This window comes from Saccopteryx leptura, chromosome 8 (assembly GCF_036850995.1).
Source record: "Saccopteryx leptura isolate mSacLep1 chromosome 8, mSacLep1_pri_phased_curated, whole genome shotgun sequence".
Classification (NCBI taxonomy): domain Eukaryota; kingdom Metazoa; phylum Chordata; class Mammalia; order Chiroptera; family Emballonuridae; genus Saccopteryx; species Saccopteryx leptura.
Genome location: NC_089510.1, coordinates 27405812 through 27418716, shown reverse-complemented (window position 1 = coordinate 27418716; position 12905 = coordinate 27405812). Strand labels below are relative to the sequence as shown.

At 44.1% G+C, this 12905-nt stretch overlaps 1 protein-coding gene across 1 annotated transcript in view; it reads right to left on the bottom strand.

Annotated features, from left to right (window-relative positions):
- Positions 1-12905, bottom strand: part of ZBTB11 (zinc finger and BTB domain containing 11) — a 41434-nt gene that overhangs the window by 13098 nt on the left and 15431 nt on the right. The window contains exons 4-5 of the mRNA XM_066348055.1: positions 8868-9709; positions 8459-8638 (exon numbers count right to left, since the gene is read on the bottom strand). Of these exons, the coding sequence (XP_066204152.1) occupies positions 8459-8638; positions 8868-9709 (1022 nt within the window). The remainder of the gene's footprint in view (positions 1-8458; positions 8639-8867; positions 9710-12905) is intronic.

Below are 12905 nucleotides of genomic sequence, written 5' to 3'. Positions count from 1 at the left end.
GTCTCCCATTCTGGCTATCTCTCTTTGTGCTTGTTTCTTTTTTTCTTAATTATTTGTTATTTTTCAATTACAGTGGAGTGGACATACATTGTATTAGTTTCAGGTGTTCACCTCAGCAATTAGACATTGCATAACTGGACACTATACAAACTACCAGCATATTACTGACGGCACTCCCTATGTGTACTTAACATCCCCATGACTGTTCTCTCACAACCAATTTGTGTGTCTTAATCCCTTTTCTACCCATCCCCCAACCCAACTGTCAAAACGTTCGCTGCATCTTTTTGTTTTTTAGATTCCATTGCTGATAGATACGTATTTATTGCCATCTTATTGTTCACATTATTATAAGCATGCGCATGTGAGAGAGACAAACAGAAGGGAGAGATGGAAAGTATCAACAGGTAGTTGCAGCACTTTAGTTGTTCACTGATTGCTTCTCATATGTGCCTTTGACCAGGGGGCTCCAGCTGAGACCCCTTGATCAAGCCAGCAACCTTGGGTCTCAAGCCAGCAACCTCTGGGATCAAGCCAGTGACCATGGAATCATGCTGATGATCCCACACTCAAGCTGGTGAGCTTATACTCAAACCAGAGACCTCAGGGTTTCGAACCTGTGACCTCAGCATCCCAGGTCAATGCTCTATCCACTGCACCACCACCAGTCAGGTGTATTGCTAATATTCTTTATCTTTTCTTCTTAATGAAAACCCTTTAATATTCCATAATACTGGCTTCATGGTAATGACCTCCTTTAGCGTTTCCTTCTCTGCAAAGCTCATAGGTTGTCCTCGCTTTTCATCACTTTCAGTATTTCTTGCCATTTCCTTCTGGCCTACAAAGCTTTTGATGAGAGATCAGCTGACGATCTTATGAGAGCTCCTTTGTATGTAACTGCTTTTCTCTTGCTGCTTTTAAGGTTCTGTCTTTAAACCTTTGCATTTTAATCATGATATGCCTTGGTGTGGGCCTCTTTGGGTTTATCTTGAGATTTTCTGTGCTTCCTGGACTTGTATATATATTTCCTTCACCAGGTTAGTGAAGTTCCCTGTCATTATTTTTAAAAATAGGTTTTCAATTTCTTTTTTATTTATTCATCTATTTATTTTTATTTTTAAGTGCAAGGGGGGGGATAGTGAGACAGACTCCCACATGCATCCCAACTGGGATCCACCCAGCAACCCCCATCTGGGGCTGATGCTTGAATCAACCGAGCTATCCTCAGCGCCTGAGGCTGACACTTGGACCAACCAAGTCATTGGCTGTGAGAGGGGAAGAGAGAGAGAAAGAGGAGAAGGAGAAGAAAAGCAGATGATCGCTTCTCATGTGTTCCCTGACCAAGAACAGAACCTGGGACATCCATACGCCAGGCTGGTGCTCTATGGTCTGGGCCAACTGGCCAGGGCCTAGGTTTTCAATTTCTTTTGTTTGTTTGTTTGTTTGTTTTACAGAGACAGAGTCAGAGAGAGGGATAGATAAGGACAGAAAGACAGGAACAGAGAGAGATGAGAAGCATCAATCATCAGTTTTTCGTTGTGACACCTTAGTTGTTCATTGATTGCTTTCTCATATGTGCCTTAACCGTGGGCCTTCAGCAGACCAAGTAACCCCTTGCTCGAGCCAGCGACCTTGGGTCCAAGCTGGTGAGCTTTGCTCAAACCAAATGAGCCCGCACTCAAGCTGGCGACCTCGGGGTCTCGAACCTGGGTCCTCCACATCCCAGTCCGATGCTCTATCCACCGCACCACTGCGCCACCGCCTGGTCAGGTGGTTTTCAATTTCTTGTTCTCCTTCTTTACTTCTGGTAGCCCCATGATACAAATGTTGGTATGCTTGAAGTTGTCCCAGAGGCTCTTACACTATCCTCATTTTTAAAAATTTTTTCTTCTGTTTGCTATTCTGATTGGGCGTTTTTTGCATGCTTGTATTCCACATCACTGACTTGATTCTTGGCTTCATCTACTCTGCTGTAGATTCCCTATAAATTATTCTTCATTTCAGTTAGTGTATCCTTCATTTCTGACTGATCTTTTTTAAACGTTATGCTGTGGAGGGTCTCATTAAATTCACTGACCACCCTTGTACTAGTGTTTGAACTCTGAATCCAGATTGCTCGTCTCCATTTTGTTTAGTTCCTTTCCTGGGGTTTTACTCTGCTCTCTCATTTGGGATGTTTCTTTGTCTCCTCACTCTGGCAGCGTCCCTGTGTTTGCTTCTGTGTATTGGGTAGAGCTGCTAGGTCACCCAGGCCCAAGAGTGACCTAACATAGTAGGTGTCCTGCTTGGCGCACTGGCTCAGTCTCCCTTGTCACCTGTGCTGGGTGCTCCAGATGCCCTGTGTGGGCTGCGGGAGCTCTCCTGTTGTCACTGAGCCTGGACTGCTGTTGACACATTAATGGAAAGGATTGACCCCCAACCTGATCAGCTAAAAAGACGGACTGAGACCACTGACCACCATGGACAGGCTGTGCAGGGGCCCACCCCACAGAACAGGAATTATTTCAGCTGGGCTCTGGTGCTCACTGAATCTACCCCTCGAGTGTGTCGCTTGTGGAGGTGGTTGAGGGGTGGTGCTTCAATGTGGCTGAAGCTGTCCACTGGGTGTGCTGGCTCTAGGGCCTGCTAGGAGGTGCGGGCCAAGGTTAGCCACCAGCTGTGTTCTGCCTGAGGCTACCAGCATGAGCTACAAAGCAAAACGCAGGTGTCTGCCACTTGTGCCAGGCTTGGAGGTGCCAAAGTGAGGCCAAGCTGTGAACCAGGGCTAGCTGGTGCTAGCACTGGGCCTGGGACCCTTAGCAAGAGGTATGGGGCTCACTGAGCCCAAATGCTGCTTATTTGAGATTTTAGGAAAATCTGAAGCATGAGCCAAGACAGGCCATGCCTATGGAAAAGCCACTGGAAACAGCTTAGGTTGAACCAGAAAGTTGGATAGGGCATGTCTCAGGGAATCACCGGAGTGGGGGCAACACTATTAGCCAGGTTGATGGGGACTCAGCTAAGGCAGCCCCCTGCCAGCTCTGTGGGAAGAGGGCTCAGGAAAGGAGAAATGGTCTGTGCCAGCACTTCTACGGGGAGGAAGACCCCCCCCCCCAATCATCCTGATAGCAGCAATTCAGACCCTACCTGCATGTCCCTGGTGCCTTTCAAGCTAACAGCCCAGCATAGGGCTCAGGCAGAGTCAGAATAAGTCCATGCACGGGCCCTTTATAGGAAGTGCCCAGGACTCCAGCAGACCTCTGCCTCCCTTAGCCTCAATCCTCACTGGTTGTTACAGCCAGCAGTTATGGGGACTTTTTTCCTGGTATTGGAAACCTGGGGGGGGGGGGCTGGTGTGGGCCTGGGACCCTCTTGCTCTTCTGGGGACCTCTGCAGCCAAGATATACCTCCTGCTTTTTATCTGCTACACATGAATGTGGGCCCAGCCTGTTCTGTGTCTCCACCCCTCTTACTAGTCTTAATGTGGCTTTTCTTACTAACTCCTTAGTTGTAAGGCTTCCATTCAGCCAGATTTCAAGTGGTTCTGAATGATGGTTACTCCGTAGTGTCGCTGTAATTCTCATGTGGCTGTGGCGGGAGGCGAGAACCTCATCTACCATCCTGACCGGATGTAGATGTGCTTGTTTCCCTGTGTTCGGTGGATCTGCTATGACTCCGAGTCATGGTAGGCGGCCTCATGGAGTTGTCCTGTGGGGCTCACTGACAGTCTCTCTGATGACCTGAGCTGGGTGCTCCAGGAATGTCCTTTGTGTGAGTTATGTGAGCCCTCCTGTTGTAACTGAGTTTTCATTGCTGTTGGCCCCTCTGTGCAATTTTAAAGACACTGTGCCTCTGTCTTCTAGCTTCCATTGCTGCTGCTGAAAAGGATGAAGCCGGTCTGCCCCTCACACCCTTCACCCTTCTCGTGAGACTGACCATCTTTATGCTGCCTTGCAATTTACAGGAATTTTTTCTTTGTCCTTTGAATCTGAAATTTTATAATATAAATCGACAGATTTATTTTTATCCACAGTTCTGGGCATTCAACCTGCCCTTTTAATGAGAAAACTTCTGTTCTTAAACGCTAGAAGTTTTCTTTATTGCATCAATGGTTTTCTTTTCTCCACGTTCTCTGTTTGGAATCACGTGGGTATTACAGATCCTAGACCAATCCTCTAGATTTCTCATTCTATTTTCTAACTTGCATTTTTGCTCTATTTTCTGAGAGATTTAGTCAATTCTATTTCCCAACTTTTCTGTGATTTTTATATTTATTACATATTTTATTTCTAAAAAGCTTTTCTGTTCTTTTAACATGCCCTTTTAAAAATATAGTACCTGATTATTATTTCATTGATATAACTTTTTCACTTATCTCTGATATAAATTACACTTTGTGACTCGGGTTTTCTTTTTTCATTTCATTTAATTTTTTTTTAAACAAACAAACAAAAAACAGGGAAACTTTATTGAAACCCATACAAAAATAAAAGGTTTGGTCTGTAATAAGCACTGGCCAGTAACTGTGTATGCGTATACACTGCTATATGCAAATGAACTGATCAGACCACAACCTTTCGATGTCTGTAACAGAATAAGCTCCCCTGTAAAAGCAGCACCACTGTGACATTTTAACTTCAGTATTCCTTCTTCCTCACCCTCTCCTGTAACAGAATCCATCCCAACCCTTTCATAATCCTTCTCAAGGGCAGCTATATCCTTACAGGCCTCAGAAAGGGCTTCTTCCTTCACACTCAGCACGTACCAGAGAGCAAAGGCCTGACTGGTGACATCAAGTGGAACTCGTGGTCCAGGCAGGCCTGGGCCTCAGCAATAGCTCCGGTGTTGCTCAGCATGCACACAGCTCGCTGCACTTTGGCCAGTATCCACCAGGTACCGCAGTGGGAGGCTGCTGATTAACGCCAACTTTGAAGCCACTGAGGCACCAATCCACAAACTGATGGAATGTTTGATCTTGGCAGCGTCAACGGCAGTATCTTTGGGAACCGTGTCAACGTGGTACAATAGGCAGCAAGCCATGTATTAACCATGGTGAGGTCACATCTCACCATCGGGTTGGCTGGCTCTAGCACGCACTGGTGACCTCTGCTACAGAAAGCAGTTCACGGCAGGCTTTCTCACCAGAGCCCACAGGGGAATACGTGGTCAGAGGGAAGCAGATACAAGGACAGGGCACCAGGTTGGTCTGGAATTCAGTCAGATCAACATCCAGTGCTCCATCAAACCTGAGGGCCTATTTATTGGCAGCATCGTCCTTGCCTGTGATGAGCTGCTCAGATGGAAGAGCTGGCAGTAGGTACCAGTGTGAACTTCATCAATGACTGTGGTTCCAGGTCTACAAACACGGCCCTAGGCACATGCTTGCCAGCACTTTTTCACCGAAGGTGTTGAAGGAGTCACTCCCAGTGGTCTTGTCACTCGGCACCTGGCCATCAGGCTGGATGCCACATTCCAGGCAGCAGAGCTCCCGGCAGGCATTGCCGATCTGGACACCAGGCTGGCCAGCGTGGACAGAGACGCACTCACACACAGCTGCTGCTTTGCGGCTGCCTAGCGGATGGCACAGAGGGAGAGGACAGATTGTTGCTTCTTACAGCACCGACTCTTAGGCAGTCGACGTAAGAGAACTTTGTTTTTAAATTTTCTTCTCTCTGCATAGTCTTGAATTCCTTAAAGTTTTTTTTTTCTTGAAATATTTATCATGGGTCTGATTATCCCTGATATCTATTCATATTTCAGAGTAAAACATTAAGAAACGTGACTGGAATTTCTGTGTAAGTGGGGAGTGGGCTGTCAGCCACAGGCTTTACTCTGGAGTATCTCTTTGCTTATGGGCTTTGGATTTCTCATTTCTAAAAGATCTTTTTGCTTTCAAGTTAAAGACATGACAGTTAACATGCTGAGAATTAGGGAAAGACGACTCGGAAGTCCCAGTATGTAGGATGTAAGCTTTACTGTTCTCGGTCTGGGTCCAGCACACCCGCCGTCTCCGCACACAGCGTCCCAGAGCACTCGTCGCTCTGTCTTCTCCAGATTGGAGAGGATGGACCTTTGTTGAGGAGTGGTGGTGGGGACTTAACTGGTTCTTAAAGAGACTTTAAACAACAGACTCCCTTCTACTTTTAAGTTAGGGAGTAATACTAATTCCTAAGCTGTTTGGCAGTTCTGCAATACAATTTCAATTGATTCTTAGCTTCCCCCACTGAAAGCCTGACAATGAGCCCTTTTAAATTTGCCAACTAAATGGGAGATGAAATTTGCAAACAACAACTCCAATAAGGAGTTAATATCCAAAATATATAAAGAACTCACTAAGCTCAGCAACAAGCAAACAATCCAATTTAAAAATTAGGAGAGGATCTGAACAGACACTTCTCCCAAGAGGACATACAAATGGCCAACAGATATATGAGAAGATGCTCATCTTCATTAGCTATTAGAGAAACGCAAAACAAAACTACAATGAGATACCTCCTCACACCTGTTAGATTAGCTATTGTCAACAAGACAGGTAATAACAAGTGTTGGAGAGGCTGTGGAGAAAAAGGAACCCTCATTCACCACTAGTGGGAATGCAAATTAGAACAACCATTATGGAAGAAAGTATGGTGCTTTCTCAAAAAGTTAAGAATAGCAATCCCTCTACTGGGTATATACCCCCCAAACTCAAAAACACTGGTACATAACGACACATGCACCCCCATGTTTATTGCAGCATTATTCACAGTGGCCAAGACATGGAAACAACCAAAATGTCTTTCAACAGAAGATTGAATGAAGAAGATGTGGTACATATATACTATGGAATACTACTCAGCCATAAGAAATGATGACATAGCAAAGATGGCCCGGGCGCTGGGGATGGCTCCTTGGCCTCTGCCCCAGGCGCTAGAGTGGCTCTGGTCGCGGCAGAGCGACGCCCCAGAGGGGCAGAGCATCGCCCCCTAGTGGGCAGAGCGTCGCCCCCTGGTGGGCGTGCTGGGTGGATCCTGGTCGGGCACATGCGGGAGTCTGTCTAACTGTCTCTCCCGGTTTCTAGCTTCAGAAAAATACAAAAATAAAAATAAAAAAATAAAAAAAAGAAATGATGACATAGTGCCATTTACAACAACATGGATGGACCTTGAGAACATTATACTGAGTGAAATAAGTAAATCAGAAAAAGCTAAGAACTGGATGATTTCACACATAGGTGGGATATAAAACCAAGACTCGTGGACATAGATAAAAGTGAAGTGGGCACCAGCAGGAGGGAAATGTGGGGGAAGGGGAGGAATATGGGAGCAAAGAGGGATAAATATAAGGTGACAGAAAATGATCTGACTTTGGGTAATGCGTATACAACATAATCAACAGCTTAAATGCTATAGAAATGTCTGCTTAAAACCTATGTATTCTTTTTTTTTTTAACTCTTTATTTTATTTTATTTTTTTTACATAGACAGAGAGAGAGTCAGAGAGAGGGATAGACAGGAACAGACAGACAGGAACAGAGAGATGAGAAGCATCAATCATTAGTTTTTCATTGCGCATTGCGACACCTTAGTTGTTCATTGATTGCTTTCTCATATGTGCCTTGACCATGGGCCTTCAGCGGACTGAGTAACCCCTTGCTTGAGCCAGCGATCTTGGGTCCAAGCTGGTGAATTTTTGCTCAAACCAGATGAGCCCACGCTCAAGCTGGCGACCTCGGGGTCTCGAGCCTGGGTCTTCCGCATCCCAGTCTGACGCTCTATCCACTGCGCCACCGCCTGGTCAGGTGAAACCTATGTATTCTTATTGATCAAGGTCACTGTTAAATTTAATTTTCTAAATAAATTTTTTTTAATTTGCTACATCAGTTATTCCATTTATCAGAGTCCAGAATTTAGCTGCTAAAGTCTCCTCTCCTATTTTTTTAGCATATATTTATTTATTTATTTATTTTCTTACAGAAACAGAGAGAGAGTCAGAGAGAGGGATAGATAGGGACAGACAGACAAAAATGAAGAGAGATGAGAAGCATCAATCATTAGTTTTTTGTTGTGACACCTTAGTTGTTCATTGATTGCTTTCTCATACGTGCCTTGACCATGGGGCTACAGCAGACCGAGTAACCCCTTGCTCGAGCCAGTGACCTTGGGTCCAAGCTGGTGAGCCTTGCTCAAACCAGATGAGCCTTCCCTCAAGCTGCGACCTCGGGGTCTCGAACCTGGGTCCGCGGCATCCCAGTCCGATGCTCTATCCACTGTGCCACCGCCTGGTCAGGCAAGCTTATATTTTTAAATGATAATTTTACATTACTAAATATATATTTTTTTGTCAAGAATACGACAAGCACAAATCAGAAGATGACTCTTACAGTAATATAAGGGAGACAGAGACACAGAGAGCACAGATGGCAGAATAACAATGAAGCAGAGTCAGACCCTACTTAACATGACGCCAGAGCCACCCCGTTAGCTGTCCAGACACTTACCGGACACTTGTACTCTCTCGCTCGCTCGTGTTTCAGTGTGTGCATGATAAGCGTGTATCTCCTCTGAAACACCATTCCACACTCCCCACATTTATGAGGCGCTTCTTCCTCAGTATTCTCGTTAGCATCTCTTTTCGGCTGTTTCATCTTTTTTCCTCTTTGAACTAATTTCTGGGCTACCTAAGTAAGTGACAGAAAACACAATCTAAGTAAATACTGTATAATCATTTTTGTTTTTAAGTCATGAGTCATAAATATTGCAAATTCACACGATCTTATTAATAACATTATCTTAAGTTGCTTTCTTGCACTTATCCCCCTTCACCCAAAAATAATTTTCACTATAGATGTAAGCTTATCAATTGACTGCTTTCAAATTAAAGCTAAAATGATCAAGGCCAAGTCTTACCTGTTGAACTGCTGACTTAGGAAGGGCTTTCCTCTTCTGCAGCTTCTTCTCCATTCCCTTGTGTAGTCGGATATACCCGCCTTCATTAATAGAGCGCTGACGAAGTCTGCTTCTGTAAGTGTCGTCATCAGGGCCGAGGTCTGGCCTTGCAGCCAGACTTTCCTGCTCTTTGGAGGACTGGCCAAAGTTCTGCCTGTGCTCTGAACTGTCTTCATCACACATATCCTCCACTGACGTATCATTTCCCGCATTACTGTTTTCCAGAGAGCTACTGATTACATTCTCTTTGGAAAGTTTAGGGTAAATATTAGAAACTGTGCTATCTTCTGTGCTGTTTAAAGTTTGTAGTTCTGACTGGTTGTTCTTTGTTACTAAACTGACAGACTCCATTGCAGGATGAGAATCAGGCACACCGCCTACGGGTAAAGGTGACAGAGTGGCCTGAGCCTCTGAGGACGGCTGGAGTCCGGGCTGTCGCCCTAGCTCTCCGTTCTGCTCGGCTTCGGGCAAGTCTCCGTTCACCAGGAGTACAATTTCACAATCCCCAAGTTCAGTAGATAAAGTTGTGGTGGTTCTCTCATTGTTTGTCACAGGAGGTGCTGCAGCTCCATTTTGTTCTGCTAAGTCCTGAGTAGATGCAACTGTTTGTACTTCACCTTTCTTATATACTGTTAGCTGCTTTTCTTCCATTAGTTTATGTACACTTTCACAGATTTCTAAAACTTCTGACATGAAGAGATGCCGAGCCAGGATGGCTACATCAGCCATGCTACAGAAATCAAAACTTAGCACAGATGTGTAGGCAAATTCCAGTAGAGGAAGGAAGCTTGCTTTACAGAAACCTATATGAAACAGGACAGATGGGAGATAAAAAGTCAAATCACCACTAAAACACCTTGTAAGAACAATTAATATACAATTATGACAACATCAAATAGAATATAAAGGCAAGCATGGCCATTTATTCTGCAGTTAAGCATCCTGGATTTGCTTTGTGTTCTGGTCGCTTATTAAGCCTTGACTAACTCACTTCTATGAGCCGAGTTCTCAAGACCTAAAATAGAAAATAATATCAGACTTACTACCTCAAAGAGTTGTTGTAAGGCAGTCATTTTCAAACTGTATTCCTTAGAACCCCGGGGGTTCCTCAAATTCCCCTCAAGAAACAGCTGCTGGAGAATGGAGGGTAAAAAAAGAGAGGGATGCAGGTGAGTAGGCAGGGTTCAACCACTTGTCTCCTAGCCTCGCTGCATAAGCATATCTGTATTTTCTAATAGAAGTCCATATGAAAATTTGATTGTAAACAAAGGGTTCCACTAAAAATTTAAAAACAAGGTCTAAGGCAGGAGATCAGCAAAATTTTATGTACAGAATCAGGTAATTAATAGTGCAGGCCATAAAGTGTCTGTTGCAACTACTCAACTCTGTCACTGCAGCTAGAGAGTAGCCATAGATAATACATACACAAATGGGTGTGGCTGTGTTTCAATACAACTTTATTACCAAAAAAATGGCCTTTGGGCTACAGTTTGCCTATCCCTGGTCTAAGGAATGAAATACTTGCTGTACACATGAGATATTACATTCTTATTTTATGTAAGAAAATAAGACCAGTTTATTTCTTTTCTAAGCTCTCAGTACTTCGCTTTCAAAAGCCATTTAAAATATTCAGATGATTCAACAGCCAGAAAATTAGAGTGATCTGTCTAACTCCATCTTCATACCCCGTCTGACTAAGAATTTGTATAGCCTTTCCTGACCAGTGGTGGCACAGTGGATAGAGCATCAACCTGGAATGCGGCTGGTCCCAGGTTTGAAACCCTGATGTTGCCGGCTTGGGAGCAGGTTCATCTGGCTTGAGCGTGGGATCATCAACTTGGTCCCATGGTCACTGACTTGAACAAGGGGTCACTGGCTCAGCTGGAGCCCCCCTTGCCCCGTCAAGGCACATACAAGAAGCAATGAACAACTCAAGTGACACAACTACAAGTTAATGCTTCTCACCTCTCCTCCTTCCTGTCTCTCTCTTGCTCAAAAATAAATTGTATAGTCTTCCAGAGTTTCTTTCTAAAAGCAAGCATTCTATACCCCTTCTTATAGCACTGTGCCTTACATCTCACATACAGCAGTTTACCTAGAGATCTTTTATTATAATAGAGAGAGCCAAAGCAACCCTTTAAAAATTCACAACTTGCTGTTTTTCAGTTTTGAATCAGGTACATAAAAAGTGGTCCTTTCACATGGGAAGACAGGGTGAACAAGCATACAGAGACATCTTCAACTATGTGATAGATTAGGAGTCAGGTTGAGAAGTGAGGAGACTACATATCAGCATTATTATCATGGCTATTTCTGCCATTCCTATAAAAGCTATAATCAAATAGGCTGTGCCATATTAATCCTATCACAAATTATGAGATCAAGTTAAATAAGTTTGAGGTAAATAAGAATATTTCTTAGAAAAAAAACACATACCAACAAAATAATATATTTTTGTCTTTTACCTAGTATCTGTTCTTTCCTTTTTTTAAAGATTTTATTTACTGATTTTTTTAAAAAGAGGAGAAAGAGAGAGAGAGCGCGCGAAAGAGGCGGGGGGAAGAGCAGGAAGCATCAACTCAAAGTAGTTGTTTCTCGTATGTGCCTTGACTGGGCAATTCCGGGGTTTTGAACCGGCGACCACAGAGTTACAGGTCAATGCTCCATCCACTATGCCACCACAGGTCAGGCTACCTAGTATCTTTTTAATTTTTAATTTGAAATCATAAGATAATTTTCCCATAAAAGAATTAACACTGTTCCAAATAACACTCTGAATGTTTAAAACCATTTTCTCAAAGGTGCAAGTTAATGTTTTATTGTAAAGTACTGTAAAACACACAAAAAATAAGAAAGTAAAAAATAATCTTACTCATAACCTTACTGTCAAAAGATAATAGATGATTTTGGTATTGTTTTTACCCCAATCTTTTTACATATACATGTACACACTCTGTAAATGAAAACGAAACAGATAATTTTACAAGATGAGAACGTTCTACAGCTGTTACACAACAATGTGAATATAGCTCATATTCAGATTGAACACAGTTAATGTGAATACAGTTAATGTGAATACAGTTAATAGTACTGAACTGTACACTTAAAATTCATTAAGAGGGTAAATTTAATATCAAGTGTTTTTATGAAAAGTTTAAAAAAAATTTAATAGACAACAATGGTTACAGATTTAAAAATTATGACAAGTACTTCCACATCCAGCAGTAGGTAGACTAAGATTCCCTGAAGGACCCATATACTTTTCAAAAAATGCTAGATCCTGGCTTGTGGTGACAGAGTGGATAGAGCATCGACCTGGAACACTGAGGTTGTAGGTTTAAAACCCTGGACTTGGCCCTGGCCGGTTGGCTCAGTGGTAGAGCGCCGGCCTGGTGTGCAGAAGTCCCGGGTTCGATTCCCGGCCAGGGCACACAGGAGAGGCGCCCATCTGCTTCTCCACCCCTCCCCCTCTCCTTCCTCTCTGTCTCTCTCTTCCTCTCCCGCAGCGAGGCTCCATTGGAGCAAAGATGGCCTGGGCGCTGGGGATGGCTCCTCGGCCTCTGCCCCAGGCGCTGGAGTGGCTCTGGTCGCGACAGAGCGAGGCCCCAGAGGGGCAGAGCATCGCCCCCTGGTGGGCAGAGCATCGCCCCCTGGTGGGCATGCCGGGTGGATCTCGGTCCGACGCATGCGGGAGTCTGTCTGACTATCTATCCCGGTTTCCAGCTTCAGAAAAAAAAAAAAAAAAAAAAACCCTGGACTTGCCGATCAAGGCACAGACGAGAACCAACCAACGACCAACTAAGGTGAAGCAGCTATGGGTTGACAATTCTTGTTACTCCTCTCTGTAAAATCAATAACAAATATTTAAATAAAAAATGCTTGCCTGACCAGGTGGTGGCGCAGTGGATAGAGCATTGGACTGGGATGCAGAGGACCCAGGTTCAAGACCCCAAGGTCGCCAGCTTGAGCATGGTCTCATCTGGTTTGAACAAAGCTCAC